Source organism: Artemia franciscana, chromosome 2 (genome assembly GCF_032884065.1).
Source record: "Artemia franciscana chromosome 2, ASM3288406v1, whole genome shotgun sequence".
Taxonomy (NCBI): domain Eukaryota; kingdom Metazoa; phylum Arthropoda; class Branchiopoda; order Anostraca; family Artemiidae; genus Artemia; species Artemia franciscana.
Window position 1 is genome coordinate 41,128,974 of NC_088864.1, and position 21,800 is coordinate 41,150,773.

General features: G+C 35.7%; 2 protein-coding genes across 2 annotated transcripts in view; one reads left to right on the forward strand and one right to left on the reverse strand.

Moving 5' to 3' along the window:
- Positions 1-21,183, reverse strand: part of LOC136041630 (carboxy-terminal kinesin 2-like) — a gene marked incomplete in the record, with an annotated part of 77,489 nt that extends 56,306 nt beyond the window's left edge. Inside the window, 3 exon segments of the mRNA XM_065726329.1 lie at positions 4,805-4,855; positions 10,826-10,975; positions 20,991-21,183. Of these exon segments, the coding sequence (XP_065582401.1) occupies positions 4,805-4,855; positions 10,826-10,975; positions 20,991-21,126 (337 nt within the window).
- An 80-nt stretch (positions 21,184-21,263) lies between these two features.
- LOC136041640 (medium-chain acyl-CoA ligase ACSF2, mitochondrial-like) overlaps positions 21,264-21,800 on the forward strand; it is a 36,680-nt gene continuing 36,143 nt past the window's right edge. Inside the window, exon 1 of the mRNA XM_065726347.1 lies at positions 21,264-21,382. Coding sequence (XP_065582419.1) covers positions 21,309-21,382 — 74 coding nt within the window. The 5' untranslated portion in view covers positions 21,264-21,308. The remainder of the gene's footprint in view (positions 21,383-21,800) is intronic.

The following is a 21,800-nucleotide window of genomic DNA, read 5'->3' on the forward strand; positions in this document are numbered from 1 at the left end:
TGCAAGACAAACCGTTAAAAAAAAAAGAAGAAGCAATGAACAAAAACCCTGGGTAGAGCAAAAAGCTGTGGACAAGCAAATCGAAGATAAGCTTTTGGAAGACAGAGTTTTAGAATTAAGTGACTCCAGTTTTTCTACTGTTTCAAACGCAAAAATAAAATAAATCTTGCAAAAACAAAATATTTATTCTTTACACCGCATTTGAAAGAAGATACGTTTACATATGATATTCATGAACAGTGGCAAGCCGATTTAGTTGATATACAACAGCATAAAAAGGAAACTAATCGTTTCAGTTACATTCTTACTGTGATTGATTGTTATAGTAAATATGCTTGGTGTATCCCTTTTAAAAGATAAAATGGGTAAGGAAATTATTAATGTTTTTACGGATTTATTTAAAAATAGAAAACCTAAAAAGTTACAAATAGATAAAGGTAAAGAATTTGTTATAAAAAACGTTCAAGTATATTTAAAAATCATGAAAATCATTGGTTTTTATCTGGAATTCAAAGCTCAAATAGTGGAACAATTTAATAGAACTATCAAAAAGAAATTATGGAAATATTTTACTGACAGCAATACTAAACGTCGTAAACGTTGGGTAGATATATTACCGTCATTCGTTGACAATTATAATAATTCTTATCATAGATCAATCAAAATGAAACCAATAGAAGATAGTAGAAAAGTACACGAAAACAAGGTGTATAAAAATCTGTTTCCAGAAATAAAACCTCAAACAACGAAAAATAAATTTAATATAGGTGATTTGGTTAGAATTAATAAAAAAAAGAATGTTTTTAATAAAGGCTATCTTCAAAACTATAACACGGAGATATTTCAAATTGCTACAGTTAAACAGACAACTCCTATTACGTATGAATTATCCGATAAAACGGGTGAGTTAATTATTGGTCCTTTTTATGAAAAAGAGTTGTCAAAATTTATTATATGATAATAATTTTTCTTAATTATTAGTTGATCTGTATAAATGGATGTTCAGGAATGAAACAAATTATTAACAAATAAAGTTAAGAACAGGGAAGTACGAAGACAAAAGGTCAAACAAAATGCGTTAATACAAGAAGGATTTCATGAATATTCTTACAGAGTTAAATACTCCAATTGTTGAAAAATTAAAAGAAAATGATGATAGTTTGAAACGGCGATTTATAAGATTAAATCAAAAGTTAAGAAACGCTGTTACCAGCACCATCATCGCAACTTGAAGGTATTGAACAATTACCAGCACCATCACAACTTCAAGGCTCCATTATAAATACCAAAAATAAAAACTCCCGATAAATCACCGAAGGTATACGATCTCAATTTTAATCTTGACACTAAACTGCTGAAACAGTTAAATAAAGACGAAAACGAAAGTAAAACAGTTCAAAATAGGGATGATACCTTTTTATTGACAGTGAATAGATATAAAATTATTTAACTGGATAGTTCGAACACATATACAGTGTTCATCATCAGCAGTAAAACTAAAACTTTTAGTTTTACTGCTGACTGTATATGTGATGAACACTGTAAATAATATTATTCACTGTCAATAAAAAGGTATCATCCCTATTTTGAACTGTTTTACTTTCGTCATGGAAAGGCAGTGTGGTCTTCGAAGTTATCAAAGACGAAATCAGTATTATACTAAAGAAACAACTTCTTTTGAATTGCCTAATTATTACCTAATTATTATAAATAATTATTACCTAATTATTATCCTGAATTCCTTAAAGACACTATAAAGAAATTGGGTGAATGGAATCAAAAATATGGTGGGAAAAAGGGCATTGAATACCTGAATATGTTAAACTAGTTGATTTTGTAAAACTTTATAGGGACAGAGTGTTAAAAGTTGCTGAGATCCATAAAATGGACATAGAAATACCACAAGTAGGAACTGGATCGTTTTAAAATGCAAACGATACGATTGAACGATTATACAGTCTAATAGATATATAAAAATTATTTAACTGGATATTTCGAACACATATACAGCGTTCATCATCAGCAGTAAAACTGCTTTATACTGCTTTATTATTAGTTCACGAGGAGTCTTACGACCAATGTCATACAAAAAATCCATCCCGGAAGGTGTCAAAGCTATTCTTGCCCTTCCTTGTTCCAAGAAAGCCAAGGATAAATGTTATTATCCCTCAAATAAATGACGAAACTAAACAGGAGTCATCTCAAAAATGTAGTTTAGAATGAAGTATAAAGTCCCAAAGATCTTCTAATTTTTCTGCAACAATTTACCATAATAAACTACTTAGAACAAAATATTATTCAATTATCATTCAATGCTAAGAAGTAAAGTCTATTAAAACTAGGGGCTCGTTCTTTTTTCTCACCTCATAATTAACTATACTAATTGTTGTCCGCCATAATCGTTTTCTTCCTGGATTATATTCATACAACATAAATATATACTGCATATTAAATGAACAAGTACCCCATTTATTGCTAGGGTATATGTTTATTATTGTTATATAAGTCCTTATTCCTAAATATTGCAACTTTTATTATTAAATCATGCTTGAATTTCGACCTTTTTGTATGATCCTTGTTAGGTTGTACTAGATTCAAATTTGCCATAGCTTTGAAAAAGAGTAGTGGAGGTTTCTCATACCCTTAATAACTATTGATCCAACATAATTACATCGTTTGAGAGAAAGCGGCGGAGATAACCTAATGAAAGCTTTACTCTTCGTGAAAAGAATATGAAAACAATTCCTTCTGACGAAAGGTACAAAATTCACTTTCAATTGAATGCATATAACGACAGATATTGCCCTTAAAAAAAACTGTTTTTTAATCAATCAAAAATACCGCAAGAGCCCTTCCTACTGGTTCAGCGAATCATAACAAGAGCTAAGAGCTCATATGGCACTTGTGACGACGCGAGAAGAGCTAAGAGCCAAGAGATCATATGCTATGAGCTCTGACAAAATTCTAAGAATCAATAGATTGATTTAAAAGAAAAATCAGAGGCTTAATGCAAGTCAGTATTTAAAATAAGAGCTCTGAGTCACGATGTCCTTCTAAATATCAAAATTCATTAAGATCCGATCACCCACTCGTAAGTTATAAATACTTCATTTTTTTAATTTTTCCTCTCCCTTTAGCCCCCCAGATGGTCGAATCTGGAAAAACAACTTTATCAAGTCAATTTGTGCAGCTCCCTGACACGCCTACCAATTTTCATCGTCCTAGCACGTCCAGAAGCACCAAACTCACCAAATCACTGAGCCCCCTCCTCCCAACTCCCCCAAAGAGCGCGAACCCAGTACGGTTACGTCAATCACGTATTAAGGACATTTGCTTATTTTATCCAAAAGGTTCATCCCAATTTCTCCACTCCAAGTGTTTTCCAAGATTTCCCCCTCCAACTTCCCCCAATGTAAAAAAAGATCTGGTCAGGATTTGACATAAGACCTCTGAGACATGAATTCCTTCTAAATATCAAATTTCATTAAGATCCAATCACCTATTCGTAAGATAAAAATACCCTAATTTTCCCGTTTTCCAAGAATTCCGGTTTCCCCCTCCAACTCCCCCCAATGTCACAGGATCTGGTCGGAATTTAAAATTAGAGCTTTAAAGCACAAGATCCTTCTAAATACCAAATTTCATTAAGATCTGGTCACCCTTTCGTAAGTTACAAATACCTCATTTTTCCAAATTACCCCCCCCCCACTCCACCAAAGAGAGCAGATCCGGTATGGTTATGTCAGTCACGTATCGTAGATAGGTTTTTATTCGTCCCATCCAGTTTCATCCTCATCTCTCCGCTTTAAGTATTTTCTAAGATTTCCGCCCTCCTCCCCTCCCCCCCCCAATGACGCTGGATCCGGTTGAGATTAAAAATAAAAGATCTGAGTTACGAAGTCCTTCTAAATATGAAGTTTCGTGAAGATCTGATCATTCCTTCGTAAGTTAAAAATACGTCATTTTTTCTGATTTTTTACAATTAACCCCCCCCCCCCAATAGAGCGGATCCGTTCCAATTATGTAAATCACGCACCTAAGACTTCTGCTTATTTTTCCCACCAAGTTTCATCCCGATCCCTCCAATCTAAGCGTTTTCCATGATTTTAGGTCCCCCCCCCAAACTCCCTCCAATGTCACCAGATCCGGCCGGGATCTAAAATAAGAGCTTTGAGACACGATAACCTTCTAAATATCAAATTTAATTGAGATCCGATCACCCAATCGTAAATTAAAAATAGCTCATTTTTCTATTTTTTTCAGAACTACCCCTCCCCAACTACACCAAAGAGAGCGGATCCGTTCCGGTTATGTCAATCATGTATCTAGGAATTGTGCTTATTTTCCCCACCAAGTTTCATCCCGATCCCTCCACTCTAAGCGTTTTCCAAGATTTTAGGTTTCTCCCTCCCAGCTCCCCCTCTCCAATGTCACCAGATCCGGTCGGGGTTTAAATAACAGCTCTGAGACATGATATCCTTCCAAAATCAAATTTCAATAAGATTTGATCAACCGTTCGTAAGTTAAAAATACTTCATTTCTTCTATTTTTTCCGAGTTAACGGGCCCCCCATTCCCCCCAGATGTTCAAATCGGGAAAACGACCATTTCTAATTTAATCTGGTCCGGTCCCTGATACGCCTGCCAAATTTCATCGTCCTAGCTTACCTGGAAGTGCCTAAAGTAGCAAAATCGAGACCGACAGACCGACAGAATTTGCGATTGCTATATGTCACTTGGTTAATACCAAGTGCCATAAAAAAAAAGGATATTAAAGCGACTAGAGTAAAATCTAAAATTGTTACCTGGCTTAGCTGCTGATCTAGTTGCTGCCGCCGTAGTAGCTGATCTACTCCCTGTAAAGGAATCAAACGATGGTTATTAGTGATGGATCAGTCGTAATTTTCCGAAGGATCAGGAATATATCTGAAATTAAGTAAGTTTCCCAATTTTTGAAACGATTTTACTGTTGATTCAATTTTTCAAGCAAAAAATATACGTTAAAAAAAACATTACTTGAACTCTATGATACTAAATATTCAAACCTATATGTGGCAATTTGAACGCAACAAAGCAGAGAATAATATTATTGCTTGAATTGTTTTTCTTTTTTAGGTCAGTTCGCTTTAACTTCATAGTATTGCTCATGAAAGTTCAGTTTCAACAGTACTCAGTACATTGCTAATTTGATTTTTTTTTTTTTTGCAAGGTATTTTTCGTTTGCTCAGTAAAAAAATCCCTTTCCTCGATGGATCAACAACATCGGGGAAGGATTTCATTTTAGTTTTGCTGAAATATCTTTTTTGCCGAATTAATTTTTCCGATGTATTTTGATCACGCTTTTGAATTTGTTTTGATCTTAACGAAACATTTTTAACTATGCTCAGGCATGACCACAGGATTTTATATCGAAGGAGACAGAGCTATAGGAAATAGGAAATAGGCAAATTATACAGAAAATAGCGTATAAAGTATTTGAGATAAAATGGCAGGAATCTCAATATTCTGGAGGACCACTTGCCTGAGCGTCTGTTTCTTCTTCGTATGTCCCTGATTAACTATTAATAAGCCAAACGTGTTTTCTTTTAAATTGATAATCTGGCTAGAGAACATATACAATTATTACGGAAAGGCTACAGTGTAATGAATAAAAAAGCTATAGTATGATAGAACTTGAAAATCTTCATTTTTCTCTATATCATTTTTTTGCGTCATTTTACCACCGTGAAAAGGTTAACTTTACGTTTGGTTTTATTAATTTTCCTTGTAAAACCCCAAGATACATGAAACTAACAAATCAAATTACTCTATCAACCTAATTTTATAGATTTTTCTGTTTCATCATTATTTAATAAACATCAGGCGTACACATGGGAGCCTTTGGGAATAGGCTCGCAAGTAGTCTCAAAGCATTTACAACTGTCTCATTTGCTTCGTATAGCAATAATTCCGTATTCTTCAAATTTGCTCCCTTGTCCATATAAAAAAGCCTTGTATACGTGTTTGCCTGCAGCCAAAACTTTCCAAGGAAGAAGGGATTTTGTACAGTTTTTTTTTTTTCCAATGAATAGACTAAGATATTTTTCGGTAAAAATAATGGACTAAGATAATCTCTGGATTTAAAATACGTCTTGACTTTACACAAGGAAGCCTGAGGGTGTGAAAAATTAAAACAAAAATTAAAATTAAAACAAAAGCCTCGTGCCTGCAAAAATGAGTTATCATTTGATAGTTCTTTCATTGAGAGGGCCATTTTTGGAAGACGAATGTTCAATTAATAGAGTCAAACAGTTCAGGTGACAGGTCTCTTTGAGAAGATCCCATGCCTTCCTATAGTAGAACAAGAGCTAAGAGCTCATATGGCACTTGTGACGAGGCGAGAAGAGCTAAGAGCCAAGAAATCATATGGTATGAGCTCTAACAAAATTCTATGAACCAATAGATTGATTTAAAAAGGAAAATAAGAGGCTTAATGCCGGTCAAGATTTAAAATAATAGCTCTGAGTCACAAAGTCCTTCTAAATATCAAAATTCATTAAGATCCGATCACCCACTCGTAAGTTATAAATACCTAATTTTTCTAATTTTTCCTCTCTCTTTTTCCCCCCAGATGGTCGAACCAGGGAAAACGACTTTATCAAGTCAAATTGTGCAGCTCCCTGACACGCCTACCAATTTTCATCGCCAGAGCACGTCCAGAAGCACCGAACTCGCCAAATCACTGAACCCCTCCCCCCAACTCCCCCAAAGAGAGCGAATCCAGTACGATTCTGTCAATCACGTATCATGGACATTTGTTTATTCTATCCACCAAGCTTCATTCCGATTCCTACACTCCAAGTGTTTTTCCAAGATTTCCCCCTCCAAATCCCCACAATGTCAAAAGATCTGGTCGGGATTTGAAATAAGAGCTCTGAGACATGAATTCCTTCTAAAAATCAAATTTCATTACGATCCAATCATCTATTCGTAAGATATAAATACTCCAATTTTCATGTTTTCCAAGAATTCCGGTTCCCCCCTCCAACTCCCCCGAATGTCACAGGATCTGGTCGGAATTTGAAATTAGAACTTTAAAGCAAAAGATCCTTCTAAATATCAAATTTCATTAAGATCTGGTCACCCTTTCGTAAGTTACAAATACATCAGTTTTCAAAATTACCCCTCCCCCCAATTCCACCAAAGAGAGCAGATCCGGTCCAGTTATATCAGTCACGTATCTTAGACAGGTTTCTATTCTTCCCATCCAGTTTCATCCTGATCTCACCGCTTTAAGTATTTTCTAAGATTTCCGGTCCCCCCCCAACTGCCCCCCCCCCAATTACGCTTGATCCGCTTGAGATTTAAAATAAGATATCGGAGTTACGAGGTCCTTCTAAATATGAAGTTTCATGAAGATCCGATCACTCCTTCGTAAGTTAAAAATACGTCATTTTTCTTATTTTTCAGAATTACCCCCCCCCCCCCCCGCAATTGAGCGGATCCGTTCCAATTACGTAAATCACGTTTGCAAGACTTCTGCTTATTTTTCCAACCAAGTTTCATCCCAATCCCTCCAATCTAAGCGTTTCCCATCATTTTAGGTCTCCCCACCCCAAACTTCCCCCAATGTCACCAGATCCGGTCAGGATTTAAAATAAGAGCTTTGAGACACGATATCCTTCTAAAAATCAAATTTCATGGAGATCCAATCACCCGTTCGTAAGTTAAAAATACCTCATTTTTTCTAATTTTTCAGAATTAACCCCCCCCCCCAACTACCCCAAAGAGAGCGGATCCGTTCTGGTTATGTCAATCATGTATCTAGGACTCGTGTTTTTTTTCCACCAAGTTTCATCCCGATCCCTCCACTCTAAGTGTTTTCCAATTTTTAGGTTTCTCCCTCCCAACTCCCCCCTTCCCAATGTCACTAAACCCGGTCGGGTTTAAAATAAGAGCTCTGAGCCACGATATCCTTCTAAATATCAAATTTCACTGAGATCCGATCACCCGTTCGTAAGTTAAAATACCTCTTTTTTTTATTTTTCAGGAATACCCCCCCAACTACCCAAAAGAGAGCGGATCCGTTCCGTTTATATCAATCATCTATCTAGGACTTGTGTTTATTTTTCCCACCATGTTTCATCCCGATCCCTCCACTCTAAGTGTTTTCCAAGTTTTAGGTTCCCCCCCCCCAACTCCCCGCCCCCATCACCAGATCCGGTCGGGATTTAAAATAAGAGCTGTAAGACACGATATCCTTCTAAACATCAAATTTCATTGAGATCCGATTACCCGTTCGTAAGTTGAAAATACCTCATTTTTCTAATTTTTAAGAATTAATCCCCTCCCCCCCAACTACCCCAAAGAGAGCAAATTAGTTCCGATTATGTCAATCATGTATCTGGGACTTGCGCTTATTTTTCCCATCAAGTTTCATCCCGATCCCTCTACTCTAAGTGTTTTCCAAGATTTTAGGTTTCCCTCCTCCAACTCCCCCCAATGTCATCAGACCCAGTCGGGGTTTAAAATAAGAGCTCTGAGACACAATATCATTCCAAACATCAAATTTCATTAAGATCCAATCACCCGCTCATAAGTTAAAAATACTTCATTTTTTCTATTTTTTCCGAATTAGCCGGCCCCTACCCCCCCCCCAGATGGTCAAATCGGGAAAACGACTATTTCTAATTTAATCTGTTCCGGTCCCTGATACGCTTGCCAAATTTCATCGTCATAGCTTACCTGGAAGTGCCTAAAGTAGCAAAATCGGGACTTTAGGTTTTCCCCCTCCAACTCCCCCCAATGTCATCAGATCTGGTCGGGATTTAAAATAAGAGCTCTGAGACACAATATCATTCCAAACATCAAATTTAATTAAGATCCAGTCACCCGCTGATAAGTTAAAAGTACTTCATTTTTTCTATTTTTTGCGAATTAACCGGGCCCCCACTCCCCTCCAGATGGTCAAATCGGGAAAACGACTATTTCTAATTTAATCTGGTCCGGTCCCTGATACGCTTGCCAAATTTCATCGTCCTAGCTTACCTGGAAGTGCCTAAAGTAGCAAAACCGGGACCGACAGACCGACAGAATTGGCGACTGCTATATGTCACTTGGTTAATATCAAGTGCCATAAAAACCTTACAAAATCGTCGAAAAGTAAAACCGTTAATACGCACTCGCTAAAAAAAACTAAAAGGAAATAGGGTCTGGAATTAGCCTTCCTAACAATCTAGCGCAGGTGCACACGTAGTAATTTATTTTGAGGGGAGGGACAAGGGTCCCAAATAAAACGAATGAATTTATACATGAAATGTGAGAAAATGTAAAAATAGTCGTAACAATTTTTGAGGAAGAGGTCCCTCCCACCCCACCTCTAAACACGAACCAGGTCTAACCTTTTCCTACTTACTAAATAAATGGTCTATTGGGAGAGGAATTCTCACCTTATTCCTCCTGTTTATGAAGATAGCCGCGGGTAGTATTAGTCAGATATATAATGGACGATTAGGAATGAATTCCCCAAGAGATAAAAAGAGGTTTGATTCTAAACGAAAATTACTTTTTTAGTTCTATATATAAATAATGTAAATATTCTGAACATTTCTACTAAATGTCATTTTAAAAATCTTAATGGAAGTTCTGCAATGCCGATTCGGGTTATTTCAATCCTACTTGTACCAGGGATGATAAAATTTCCACCCCATGTTTTTCTTTTGAATTATTGACGTTGTTGAGATTATTTCCCTGTTACCTTATGGTGGTTTGAACTATTCCAAAGTTACAACCTCAGCAGAACCCGTTGCCTAAAAATGTAAATTATTTGTATTTTTGGCCCCGCTCTTGAAACCCTCTTACCCCTCTCCCAAGATTCAGACCTACTGGGACCTCTGAACAGGCTGAGTTGGTAAGGAAAACAGAGCGTCAGCCAGGCGTATGAGCTTTCATCTTCGCCAGCCCTTTATCAAGCAGAGTCTACTTTGTGGAATTTTGCTATTTACCTTAGTTCTGCCCAAGGATGGATGAATGTTATATTATTCATCAACAAGTGAAGTGACATCATTTTTATACATTTCTTAAAAAAGGCTTATGCCAGATTTGCGTCTCACTCAGACTATCTGTCTTGGCTTTTTCTCCAAATAGCCATGGCTTGATGGCAACTTGATTTAATTTTGCTGCCCCGCTTCGCTCAGCCCAGTTGGCAGCTCCAGCCTTTCACCTTTGAAAATGGACCCTCTTTCATTCTAACAAGGCTCGGGCTTAGGGCCACATATGACAATATATTTTTCTGATTTCTTTTTCCAGAGATATTTTTTAGATTTCTAATCTCAGCAAAATTCATGGTTCCTAGGTTCTTCTAAAAAATAAAAAAACAAATCACAGTTCTAGCTGTAATATCTTTGTTCCTCCTGGAATTTGTAGACAGACAGAAGGAAACACAGGAAAATCTTTTTATGTTGTTAAAACTTACATGTACTGGAGTTACTTTCAGCCTTTACACAAGCCAAACAGAAACAAAATAATCTGCTAGGTTAATTGTTAAAATAGGCTTGTAGTAATTATTGGGACTTTTATTGGGGCTGTGTAAAACTAGTCCTCAAGAAACAGGAATCAAGACTAAAAAGAGAATGGAGAGAAAAGCAGGGAATGTAGAATGACAAGAAAAAATTTTCTGCAGTAGATCAGGTCCATTCGTTTCCACGATTTCAACCTCACCCTTTACCTGTTTGATAATAAGGAAATGTGGCAATCAAAGAATCTAATAGTTTCTTTTTTAAGACTGTAATACAAATACGAGCGTCTCTAGAATAGTAATAGGATAAAGAATAATACTAACTACGTACCTAAACCTGTAGCTGGTTTGCTTGTCGGTCCTACGGCTTTCCTTGACATGTTCAAGTTTTCTGTGGACTTTGACCTCAAAGTTATACTAGCCTGAGATTTCGCTCTTCTAAGTGTATTCATTGGAACTTGGGCATTGTTTGGTTTTGTTCCTTAAATAAATAGCAATGGCATTAAAGAGCATTATCAAAACTTAAAATATATCTTGTACACAAGAAAGGCAGTCTCATTAATAGAGACAATAATATATGTTCGTTCAAAGTTTTAAAGTTTCTCTTTGCTTTCATTTGAAACGAAAATTCTTTATTGACTAATTACGATTAATTTTTAACGCCATCCAGGACCTCCTAAATACAACGACGGGTACCCCCTTTCAGCCCTTGCTAATTACATTGAAGTTTAAGGGTTGCTTAATAATGCATCAAGAAGAAGGTCTTATTCACTTTTCAAAATAAAATTAGATTTTACTAACTAAACTAATATTTTGTAATAAGAGAGGAGTTTCCACCCCCCCCCCCAAGCAGCCACGAGGCACGTTTGATCGTATATTTAGCCACATATATTTTCTTCCAGACGAAGGGAAGTCAAATATTAAATTTATATTCATCTGCATGTTCATTTCATTGATCTAAAGCACCTCTCACAGAAAGTTTGGAAGTACAATCTTAAAAAAGGTTTTTTTTGAGGCTTTAGATACAATTACCTGTTTGATATGATCATCCCAAGTAGACATCTTTCTCGTAAGGCCATCTTTCAGAAAGAAATAGTGCTGCGTTGAAGAATAGTCTGAAAAGGTGGGGAGGCAAGAGACAACCAAGTAAAACACCTTCTCATGTAAAAAATTCATCTGTCAGTCCCTCGGGTATCTTGGCAAGACTATTGAGCTTTTAATACATGTCCTTAATCAAAAATATCATTTTTTCAGGGACTCCACAATGTAGCAGAATGTACCTGAGTCCTTTACGCCACATGAAGCCAAAAGCCTGCTTGGAATCAATGAAAAGTTACAGGAGCTCTTTCGCGTACCTGATGTATTTTTCCATCAGTTGCTGATTTGAGAAAACCTAGTCTATGATGGAACAGTTTTTCGAAAGCCGGCCAGATATTCCGTTATGGTATGACTTCAGTCATGGGGTATCTTTTTGAGAATCTTCGCCAGTTGACTTGTTAGGCTCAGTAGTTGTAACAATCGCCTTTTGCTCCCTTGTTAAAAAGGGAGACCTGTTTCCCAGACATTTATTATGATCTTGTGGTAGATACCTACAAGTTCTTCTGGGCCTGATTTTAGCAGCTGTGACTGAATACCATACGGGTCAAGGGTTTTATTCGCCTTTATAGATTTTATGACGGTCACGCTTCATCTCTTAGTGGAGGAGAACTTGGGTCTGTTGGTACCGTGGTAGCGGGAGATACTGAGGATAGGCCTTATTATGAGCTCCAGCTTTTTGTACAAATGTTCCTTCAATCGTTCTTTTCTTTCAATAGAGTCTGTGATGGGGCCTCCGTGTTTAACTAATAGAGTAGAAATGACAGAGGACTTCGTTTTAGATAGATCACTGACTTCCTAGTATATGAAGGGGCTGTCAATTTTCTGGAAGGCTTTTTTGTCATTGGCGTACTGTTGCAGAGCCTTCTGGATTTTCTTCTCTATTAAGCGTTTCAGGCTCTTGTATTCGTCCTTACTTTGTCTGTTGTTTTTATTAGCATAGAAGCGCCTTCTGTTCACAAAGATACATGATTTTGTGGGTTAACCACAATTCATTGGAGAGAATGTACATGAGAATGTGCATGGAGAGATGTGATGATGGCTATGCATTCGTCTATGGTCCGCCGTGCAAAAAGTGGGGTAGCCAAGTAGTAATACTACTTGGCAGTTTTCAAATTAGTTGGCAGATTTTTTCTGAAAATACAATTTTTACATATGAAACTAATTTTGCTCAAAAACAAGCTGACAAACACAAGTTGTGCTGCTAAACTGTTGGGAGCTTTTGGAAGCCTGTCGAATTCTGCTAAAGGCAGGCAGCAGCTTTGGATTCCATTCCTGATACTCCCCCTCCTCCATAACACTCAAATATATTACCCAAATTATATATTTTCCATGAGCTTTTCTGGTTCTTAATTTTCTCACAGTTGGTTCAGTTTACAGGTAAACGGTTTTAAACAAGAGTGATGCTAGTGACTTAAAGTAAATATGGCAATTTTTAAGATATTTGTAATTTTTTTTTAATTGGGTCATGATGAATCAATGCCTCTGGATTGTATAACTTCAACAAAATGAAATTATAACGAAATAGTGAGCTTTTAATGGTACTTGTTAATTAAACGAAACAAACTCAAGAATTACACTTAGGTTAGATCTCACAAAACCAGTTTCATAGCATACAAAGAAAAGTGACTGGTGATAGAACGCATCCGACTTATAAACTTAGAGCTATATATAAATACGAAACCAATGCAAGTTTAATGATACAGTAATGACAATGATGACAGTGGTCAAATACGGTTCTGAAGCATGGTCACTCTGGAAAGTGGATGAAGATTTCCTAGATGTTTTCCAGAGAAATTACCAATGGATTGTTCTGGGTATCCAGCTGACTAACTGTATTACAAACAGTAGGCTGTATGAAAAATGTGGTTCAATCCTACTTTCCAGGGCTATAATGAAAGAAAGGTTGAGATGGCTAGGGCACATTGTGCAGACAAATGATGACAGATTGCCAAAGATTGTCCTTTTGGCCAACAATCTAGGGCTAAACAGAAAGTAGATTGTCCTTGTCTGGGGCGGAAGGACGTTATAAAGATAGATTTAAAGGAATGAGAACTTCCTGAGAGGATGTAAAAAGGGAGGCTTTGAATAGATTGGGATGAAGGAGGAGCATGCATAGCTGTGTTGGCCTCAGGTGGCTTAGTGCTGTGGTGGGTTGTTAGTAGTAGAAGTAAAATGTCTTGAAAAGGTAGTTTATCATTATTTTCAACTTCTAAGATGAACTGAAGACTAGAGTCAAACATATTAAGATAATATATTGTCAGTTAGGTATCAAAAGGTCAGATCTCCATAACTGTAAATTTTCAGAAGAGCAAACAAAAATCTCACCACTTCTTTATTTCCCCTCTGATAACTGTCAAACAAAAACACATTGATATGTATTGATTTTACATATCAATGCGTTTTGTTTTATGGTTATTGGAGTTTTGTTTTATGGTTATTGGAGGGGAGATAAAAAGTTGTGAAGTTTTTATTTGCTCTTCTCAAAAATTATAATTATGGAGATACAACCTTTTGATGCCCAACTGACGATATATATATTAAGTACATATACACAAAAAAGTCACCCTTAATAAAGTATTAGAGATAACAATGAAAGTTGCCTAAGCCCTAGTTATAATAAACTTATAAATTAAGATCCTTTTCAATATTTTTATTCACAAATAGCTATTTCACAACCAATTTCTGATAATACCATGCCTGGTGAGCAATTAGTATTCAAAAAAAGCTTTACACAGAATGACTCCCAGGTTTGAATAGGCATTTGATGTTTGATGCTTTTATTTAGTAACCCTTTCCCTGTTGCTTAGAGAGGGTCTACTATAATTTAGTGTTTGGCCCCCAAGGTTTTTTTTTTGTCCTTATGACTTTTATCTGCATATTCACTGTTCTTCGTTTACTTTTGCATACTGAAGACAGCCATTCAGAGGACTCAAATGAAATATCTGCACATCTATTCTTCTTTCTCTTACACTGGCTGAAAATATCTCTTTCTTTTTCACAATTTGCTTTATTTTGCATCAATGTACATACTGGAGATTCTCAAAATTTACAATTTTTCATAAAAAAATCTTGCTTTTTGATTTATAATCGCCTCAAAATAGAATTTATAAGTAAATTGCCTACCAGTAAACACTAAAAACTGAAAAAGCACTGCCAGTAATTAGTAACAACTTATAGCAGCATCAATAAAACAATGTCAGTAAAACGGTAGCCTGTTGGTAACAAGTAGGTAACACTAAAATCATATCATTATCCAAAATATACTCCCATCACTTTACAAATGCTACAAGAAAACCAATTTTAGCTACTGTAGAAAGCAGTTATACTTTGGTGGAATGTAGTCATGTTTGAGAAACAGTGACATAACCAACAGTTTTCCAGGGACTAACAGTAAAAATAAATGAACAACAGATGTAACTGCTACAACCCTTTATGTTGAAAACCTTGAGCACACTACTCCTAGGGGTAAAATTCGACATAATTGACAACAGAAACTTATAGAAATTGATCAGAGATGCGATTATGATGGGATGTATCTTAGAGCTTGCAAAAGATGCTGATCTATGATGAACTTGGGAAAGTTTTGCTATAAACTGAAGCTTATACCCATTGATTGAATAGGGAGGTTTAAAAATCATACTGTTACTACAACAAAGGATCCAAAATAATCCCTCTCTCCACCTTCTGGTACCACCACAACTCAAATTAATAGGCTACTTTTAGAAAAAAACAATGAAGGGGAAAACAAATGGCATGCTTATTTTGCAGCTAGCAAATTAATCTGTTTGAAAAATTACCCATATCGTTTCCTAGTTCACAACACTACCCCATAGCAAATTACGCCCCTGTTGCTTAATTATCAGACTTGAATGATCAAAACTCCATTTTATTGCTTGACTATATTTCTTTTGTTAGTCTGTTTCTATTTATTATCATTACTCATGAAAGTTCCGTTCCAACTGTGAACTTTAGTGCTGAGCATACTGTTAATTTGAAGTGCATATTTATTAGTGATGCACCTATAAAAATTAATTGGTTCAATTGAAAGTCTAGATAAGATAGAAACCACACAAGCAGACTTGGACTCATCTACTTGCTTGGAGGAGACTTGGAAGCTGCAGTTCAATGCCTAGATAAGCAAATCAATCTAACTTGAGTGAAAAAAAAAGAAACAAAAAAAATTAAAAAAAAAATCTCAATGGACAGAACAAAGAATGACTAGATTATCAGTAGTCATTCCAAACAAGACCTGGCTCTTGTTTAGACCCAAGAGTTAAAATTTCACTTAAATGCTCAGACTGCTAGTCAGACTTTTAGTATAATTAAGCAATGTTTCAGTAGTTGCCCCCCTCAGTTGTTTTGAAGCTTGTTAAAGGTTTTATGAACAGAAGTCAGAGTTTGGTATGTGAATTATAAATCTGGCCAAGAAACTCTAGAATCAGTTCAGAGGTGTACAACTAAATATATCAGAGGTCTCTGTGACATCTCCTACCCATCTTGGCTTGAAAAATTGAATTTACACACACTGGCTTATTGCCACAAGAGATGGAATATGATTATGACATTCAAGCTGCTCAACCAAAAAAAGCTAATCCCAAACATCTTTCAACTGGATAATTCTTCAAGAACAGGAGGAGACAATCAAAACTTTTCAAGAAGCATGAAAACACAAGGTTGCATAGCCACAATGCAAGGCTGCCAATACTGGTTCACTCAAATCATCAGTTGACAAGGAATGGTGCAACAAGCCCTGGCAAACAGTTTAGGACTCACCTGATCAGTTGGCACACAGTCTTCACTGACTGGCGAATACAGTATCATCCTATTGGTGGCAAGTGTGATTTGAGGTAATGAGCTATTTTTCAAATTTTTCATCTTAGGGTGGGGGAGGGAGAGACTACCAACAAACTCCAAATGATAGTAAATTCTTGCTTAGCTGTTTTTACTTGCACACATTATAGTGTTTTTGTCATCCTGGATATTCTGTTGCTATTTCCCTTACGGCCTATCTTATCAGAAGGGACCATAGAAGAGCTGTCCATTCTTATTGTTATTATAAATACCTTCTTAATCCCCAACCCTGGGCCAGAAATACCAGGGTACCTAAAAAATATGAAGCTGTAGATACTCTTATTGAAAGACAGAGTAAACTTAGAGGTTTGTTTGATCTGAACCATGATTTGTATGTGTTATTTTCTAAAAGTGTATTTTATCTGTTGTGTATTCAGGAGATAAATTGAGAAACATAACCAGGAAACTTTACCAGAACCATGAAGCCACCCTAGCTAAAGAAAGCAAGCAATAACCCAAAGAAATTTTTCCAACATGTTTTGCATAAAAGTCTTGGTCAATGATCAATATTTATACTAACTACTGCTTCAGGATGAGAACTAACAGATGAATTGAACTGCCAGTTTTTGCCTGTGTTTAGTAGCAAAGCAGATACACACCTACCCACTATTGAGCCCACAAAAATCCACCATCAAATGAAGCTTATTGAGATTAATAGTTTTAACATCCTCAAATGACATAAATTGTCAGATGTCAACAAATTAGTTGGGCCATATAGGTTATATACAATTCTTCTAAAAGAAATTGTTGTAACCTTTGCTGAGCCACTCTCCAAATTACTCAAAGTTTCCCTCTTTACCAAGGAAGCGACAAATTATTAGAAAACAGCATTTGTCAACTCTTTGTTCAAAAGGGGAATAAAGCCAGAGCAATAAAACTAGCATCCTTAAGATTACTTCTGTTGTGGCTAAAATCCTAGAAAGAGTGGCAAATTACTCTGTCATGAAGTATCTTGAAACTTAATGGAATACCATCACCCAACCAACATGGATTTCAATGATATAAGTCAGTAGAAACAAATTTGAAAGAGACTTATGATGTAGTAACAGCTGATTGATCAGGGCCTATCTGTGGCTGTCCTGCTGCATCACCTTGCAAAAATGTTTGACAAAGTTCTACATGTGCAACTGAAAACAAAACTTATCTTGTGTGGAATTATTGTAGACCTTGAAGGCAGGATTTCAGCTTTTCTTACTGATATAACACAGATAATGGAGTTTTTTACTAAAGAGTGAGAATCAATCCTCTCTGAGAGATGTGGAGTCACCAGTGGTTTCCCACAGGGTAGTGTCTGAGGACCTACCCTGTTCAATATTTATATAAATAATATTTTTCAACTGGCTACAAATCATCTTACATTCTATGCTGATGACTCAAAAGTTTTTCAGCACAGTCAACCATGAGTCACTACAAGGATATAAAAAACATGCAAGAGCTATAAAGTGTGGACAAAGACAGGGATCTTAGAATTGTTGTTAACAATCAGCATAAGTTCCATTCAAACTATAAGAAGACTGAGTGTCATGCAAACTTTGTCCTAGGACTCTTGAAAAAAAAACTATTTCCACTAGGCCTACCTATATTTTTGTGTAGTTGTACAAGACCCATGTCAAGCTAGTGCTTGATTTTGGAAATTGTGTAACATCATCAGGATACAGAGGTAATGTACAGCTGTTGGAAGTGTTGTACAGAAGATTCCTGAAGGCAGTAACAAAGATGAGAGACAAGCACAAGCCTTATGATGAATGTTTGAAGGAGCTGAAATTATCTACACTGATGTACTGACAAAAAAATTTAATATGCTTATGACATGTTAGCTTACATCACAAGACCCCCCTCCCCCCATTTGTTTGTCAACTTCACAAAATATTGGCAATGTAGTTGGGAAATTCAAAGAAGCTGTTCAAGCTATCTGCCAAAACCCAGCACCAGCAAAAATTTGTCTCCTGCCATGTAATCAACCACTGGAATAGTCTCTCAGATACAACAGTCTCAGCACCCAATGATGAACTTTTCAAGAAGTTACCAAATGTTAAATGGAATGGCATTCCCTGGAAATACTAAAGGGATGCACTTGCTATTTGATCAACCATGTCATCAACTGTGGAGTAATTCACAGATAAGGATTTGCTCCAAATGCAAATTAAGGTACTTAAGGTATTAATTGATTTGCTAGATTATCTTCTTTTTTGGTGTGTGGTTGTGTTAGATTTCTTAGTGTTTCTTTTTCCTCCTTTTATTCGTTCATTATTGCTCTGTTTTTAACTGTTTTTTTAAAACTGGGAAATTAATATCATTCATTAATTGAAAACAAATTCCAAACTCCTGATACCAAATAAAATTTTGAATTTTTCTTTGCTATTAGTTTCAAGTCTAAAATCTAGAAACATCAAATTACCCAGAGTCAACTGTTTTTCATCAACAAAATTTTAGTATGGACTTGATTAGCTACTGTGGCTACCTGAAGTCCAAAAATTGTTGACAACACCATAAAAATATTTAATTTTTTTTTTTACTGGGAATCTTATTGGAACCATGACATGGAGGTAGAATTAGTAATAGAATTGAAATTGGAAAAAAAATATTCCATTGTCCCATCACAACTACAGCCTACATGTAAGTTTGATGATTTTGTTGATTTGCATGATTTATTTACTTTGGCTATCTGACATTTCTATCATATATTTGATTAATATACTAACTGATACAACAACATATAATTTGATTTGTAATTCAATATTTATTGTCCCAAACACTATAGCTGCTATGGTTGTAAGTGTAAAACAGCCCTCTTCAAATGCCTTGATATCCCAAGCTAAATACAAAAACTTACCCTTTTTCAAATTGATATTATGCACAAAGTGTTGGCAAGGAAAAAGAACAAAAAGTGTAAATAGCCTAGGAGGGGGGGGGGGATTGCAATGCACTTGTGACAGCAATAGTCATTATATTTAAAAGAGTATTAAAAGATAAGTTAAGTGGTATGTCAATCTTTCTGCTAGTAAATTAATCAAATATCTGATTTATTTACTAGATATTATTATAAGTAGTTGGCTGATAATGCAAATGAGAAAAAAAGAATGAAAATCAGCAAAACTTTATCTGTAGCCTAAAGAGGTAAACCTATATATTAACAGAATAGGCTATTCAGATAGCCTAGTTTACCCATAAATTGAGTCAACAGCCAAAAAAAAAAATCAAGAATCAATAAATGCAAGGGAAATATATATTATGTGCAGTACATTTGCATAAGATTAGAAAGTTTAGGTTAAAATTAAATTTGCAACAGCAGGAAATTCATACTTGGATTCAGGATGAAATTCTGAATATAGAGGTAAGTTTGTTTCTTGGCTATCATTATATTGTGTTCATATTTAAATACAGACAAAAAAGAGAGGAAAAAAACTTGCAAACCAAAGGACTTTAAAACAAGCCAAAAATACTGTCAGGCTAGCTTATACTAACCTAATAGATAGGCCAAATATTCTAAGAATCTTTTATATTATTAAAGGGCAAATTCCAGCTTATCAAGCTATTGATTGCCAGAACTTCAACAGTCATGTTGAATACAGGGAGGATTTCAAAGGAATTAGAAATTTTTTTTTTTTAAACTTAAAAATTATACCCTAATATGGCTTAAAGTCTAGGCCTATTCAAATCATTGGAATGTATTTTGAAACCTAAAAGATAGGTACATTTGAACTGTAATTGAGCAAACACATATTTATTTTAAAAGTCAGCCTAGGCTAAAACAGATACCCTCACCTTCACTACAGTTTTGCATGCCTTAGAAATAGGGAAGAAGTAAAGAAGAGAACTTCACAGTACCTTCCCATAGCATAATTAAGGAGCTGAGTTCATTCCTGGAAGTTTTATCCTGTTAATGCAACCAATTCTGAGCTATAACAATTCCTAAAATAGCCTAGAAAAAGCCCCTCATATAAAATTCTTCCCAGCAAATACATATGCTGCTCAGAGCAATATCTGTGCTTATTTGCCCCTCATCTAGAATTCTATCCAAAAAATACATAACCTATATCCTAGGGGTATGGCAATATCTGTTCTTGTTTAGGATGGGAGTCTAGGGTACAATTTTCCCAGTAGCAACAATTAGGGTAGGCGGTAATTGAGAAAAAAAGTTTCACTTGGGAATCCAATGGTAGGCTAGACCTACTACTCTTAACCTAAGCTAAACCTACTACTCTTTAGTTATCTAAGCATTTCCTAGGCTACAAGAAAAATCTTGATGCAGAAAAATCTTGATGCATAAGCTAGTTACCAATCATTATGCCTAACAAAGCATATTTAAAAAAAACAAGGACAACAAAAATTCCATAGGTTACATAGCATACTCTAAAACTTTAGCCTAGGTTACCCAGCTTCACTTGGGGGGGGGGCTGGAGTTTATTGCAACTAGGTCTTAGACTATATATTTGAGTGTTAATATGTAGTCAGAAAGTGTTAAAAGACACTTCAAGTTATAAGCTCATTGTTTACCAAGTGAATTAATAGAGAAAGGCGAAAATTCACCACCAGCCTTAACATACCAATTTTAGAGCATGCCTCAACTCTTTTCTTTGCTTCTGAAGGTCCATTTTCATTATCCATCTCGGTTGGAGGATCTCTTTTAGTAGCCGTCAGTGGGGTTCTTATTTTCGAAATTGGTAGTCTTGATTCTGCCATAGTTTTTTGAAAATACTTTCATAGATTCGTTAAATATCAAAAATTTGAATTTTGAACTATAAGTTTGCAATGGCATTAAATAGAAATCCTTAATAGCAATTATTCAAATCCCTAAACAAAGACATTGAAATCTGCCATCTATTTTCCAAAGTACTGGGCATTCTCAAGATAATAATTTTGAAATGCTTAGGATTTCTCATTGGGCAATTATAACTAGATCTTTTACGAAATCTGTCAAAAGACCTCAACCCTTAAGGTTATTTTTTTCTGTGACTATGCCTAGCCTGGGGACTAGATTTACAGATATGATTTTTTGGATAAAACCAAGATAGGACTACATGCAGCAGTGCCAGTTGGGAGTAGGGGCTTTTATATCCAGTCCTTGATATAAAAAAAAATACATTTTTGGCTTATTTTAATTGAAAATATCCTATTATAGTATTTGCAGTGAACATTATTGTCACTGGGTCCTTAGCAGAACTATTTTAGCTTAGGGCAATATCCTTGGTAGCCTACCTGGATAGTGCCTAATCTTTGGCAAATATTTTGGTTAGCTATAAGCCTAGAGAAAGAATTTTGATAAGAAAAAATTCGTACTTGATATATGTAGAATAATTGTAGCTAACTCATTTTGCATGCAGCCCTACTTTACTGTACCCTCCCCTCACTTAATG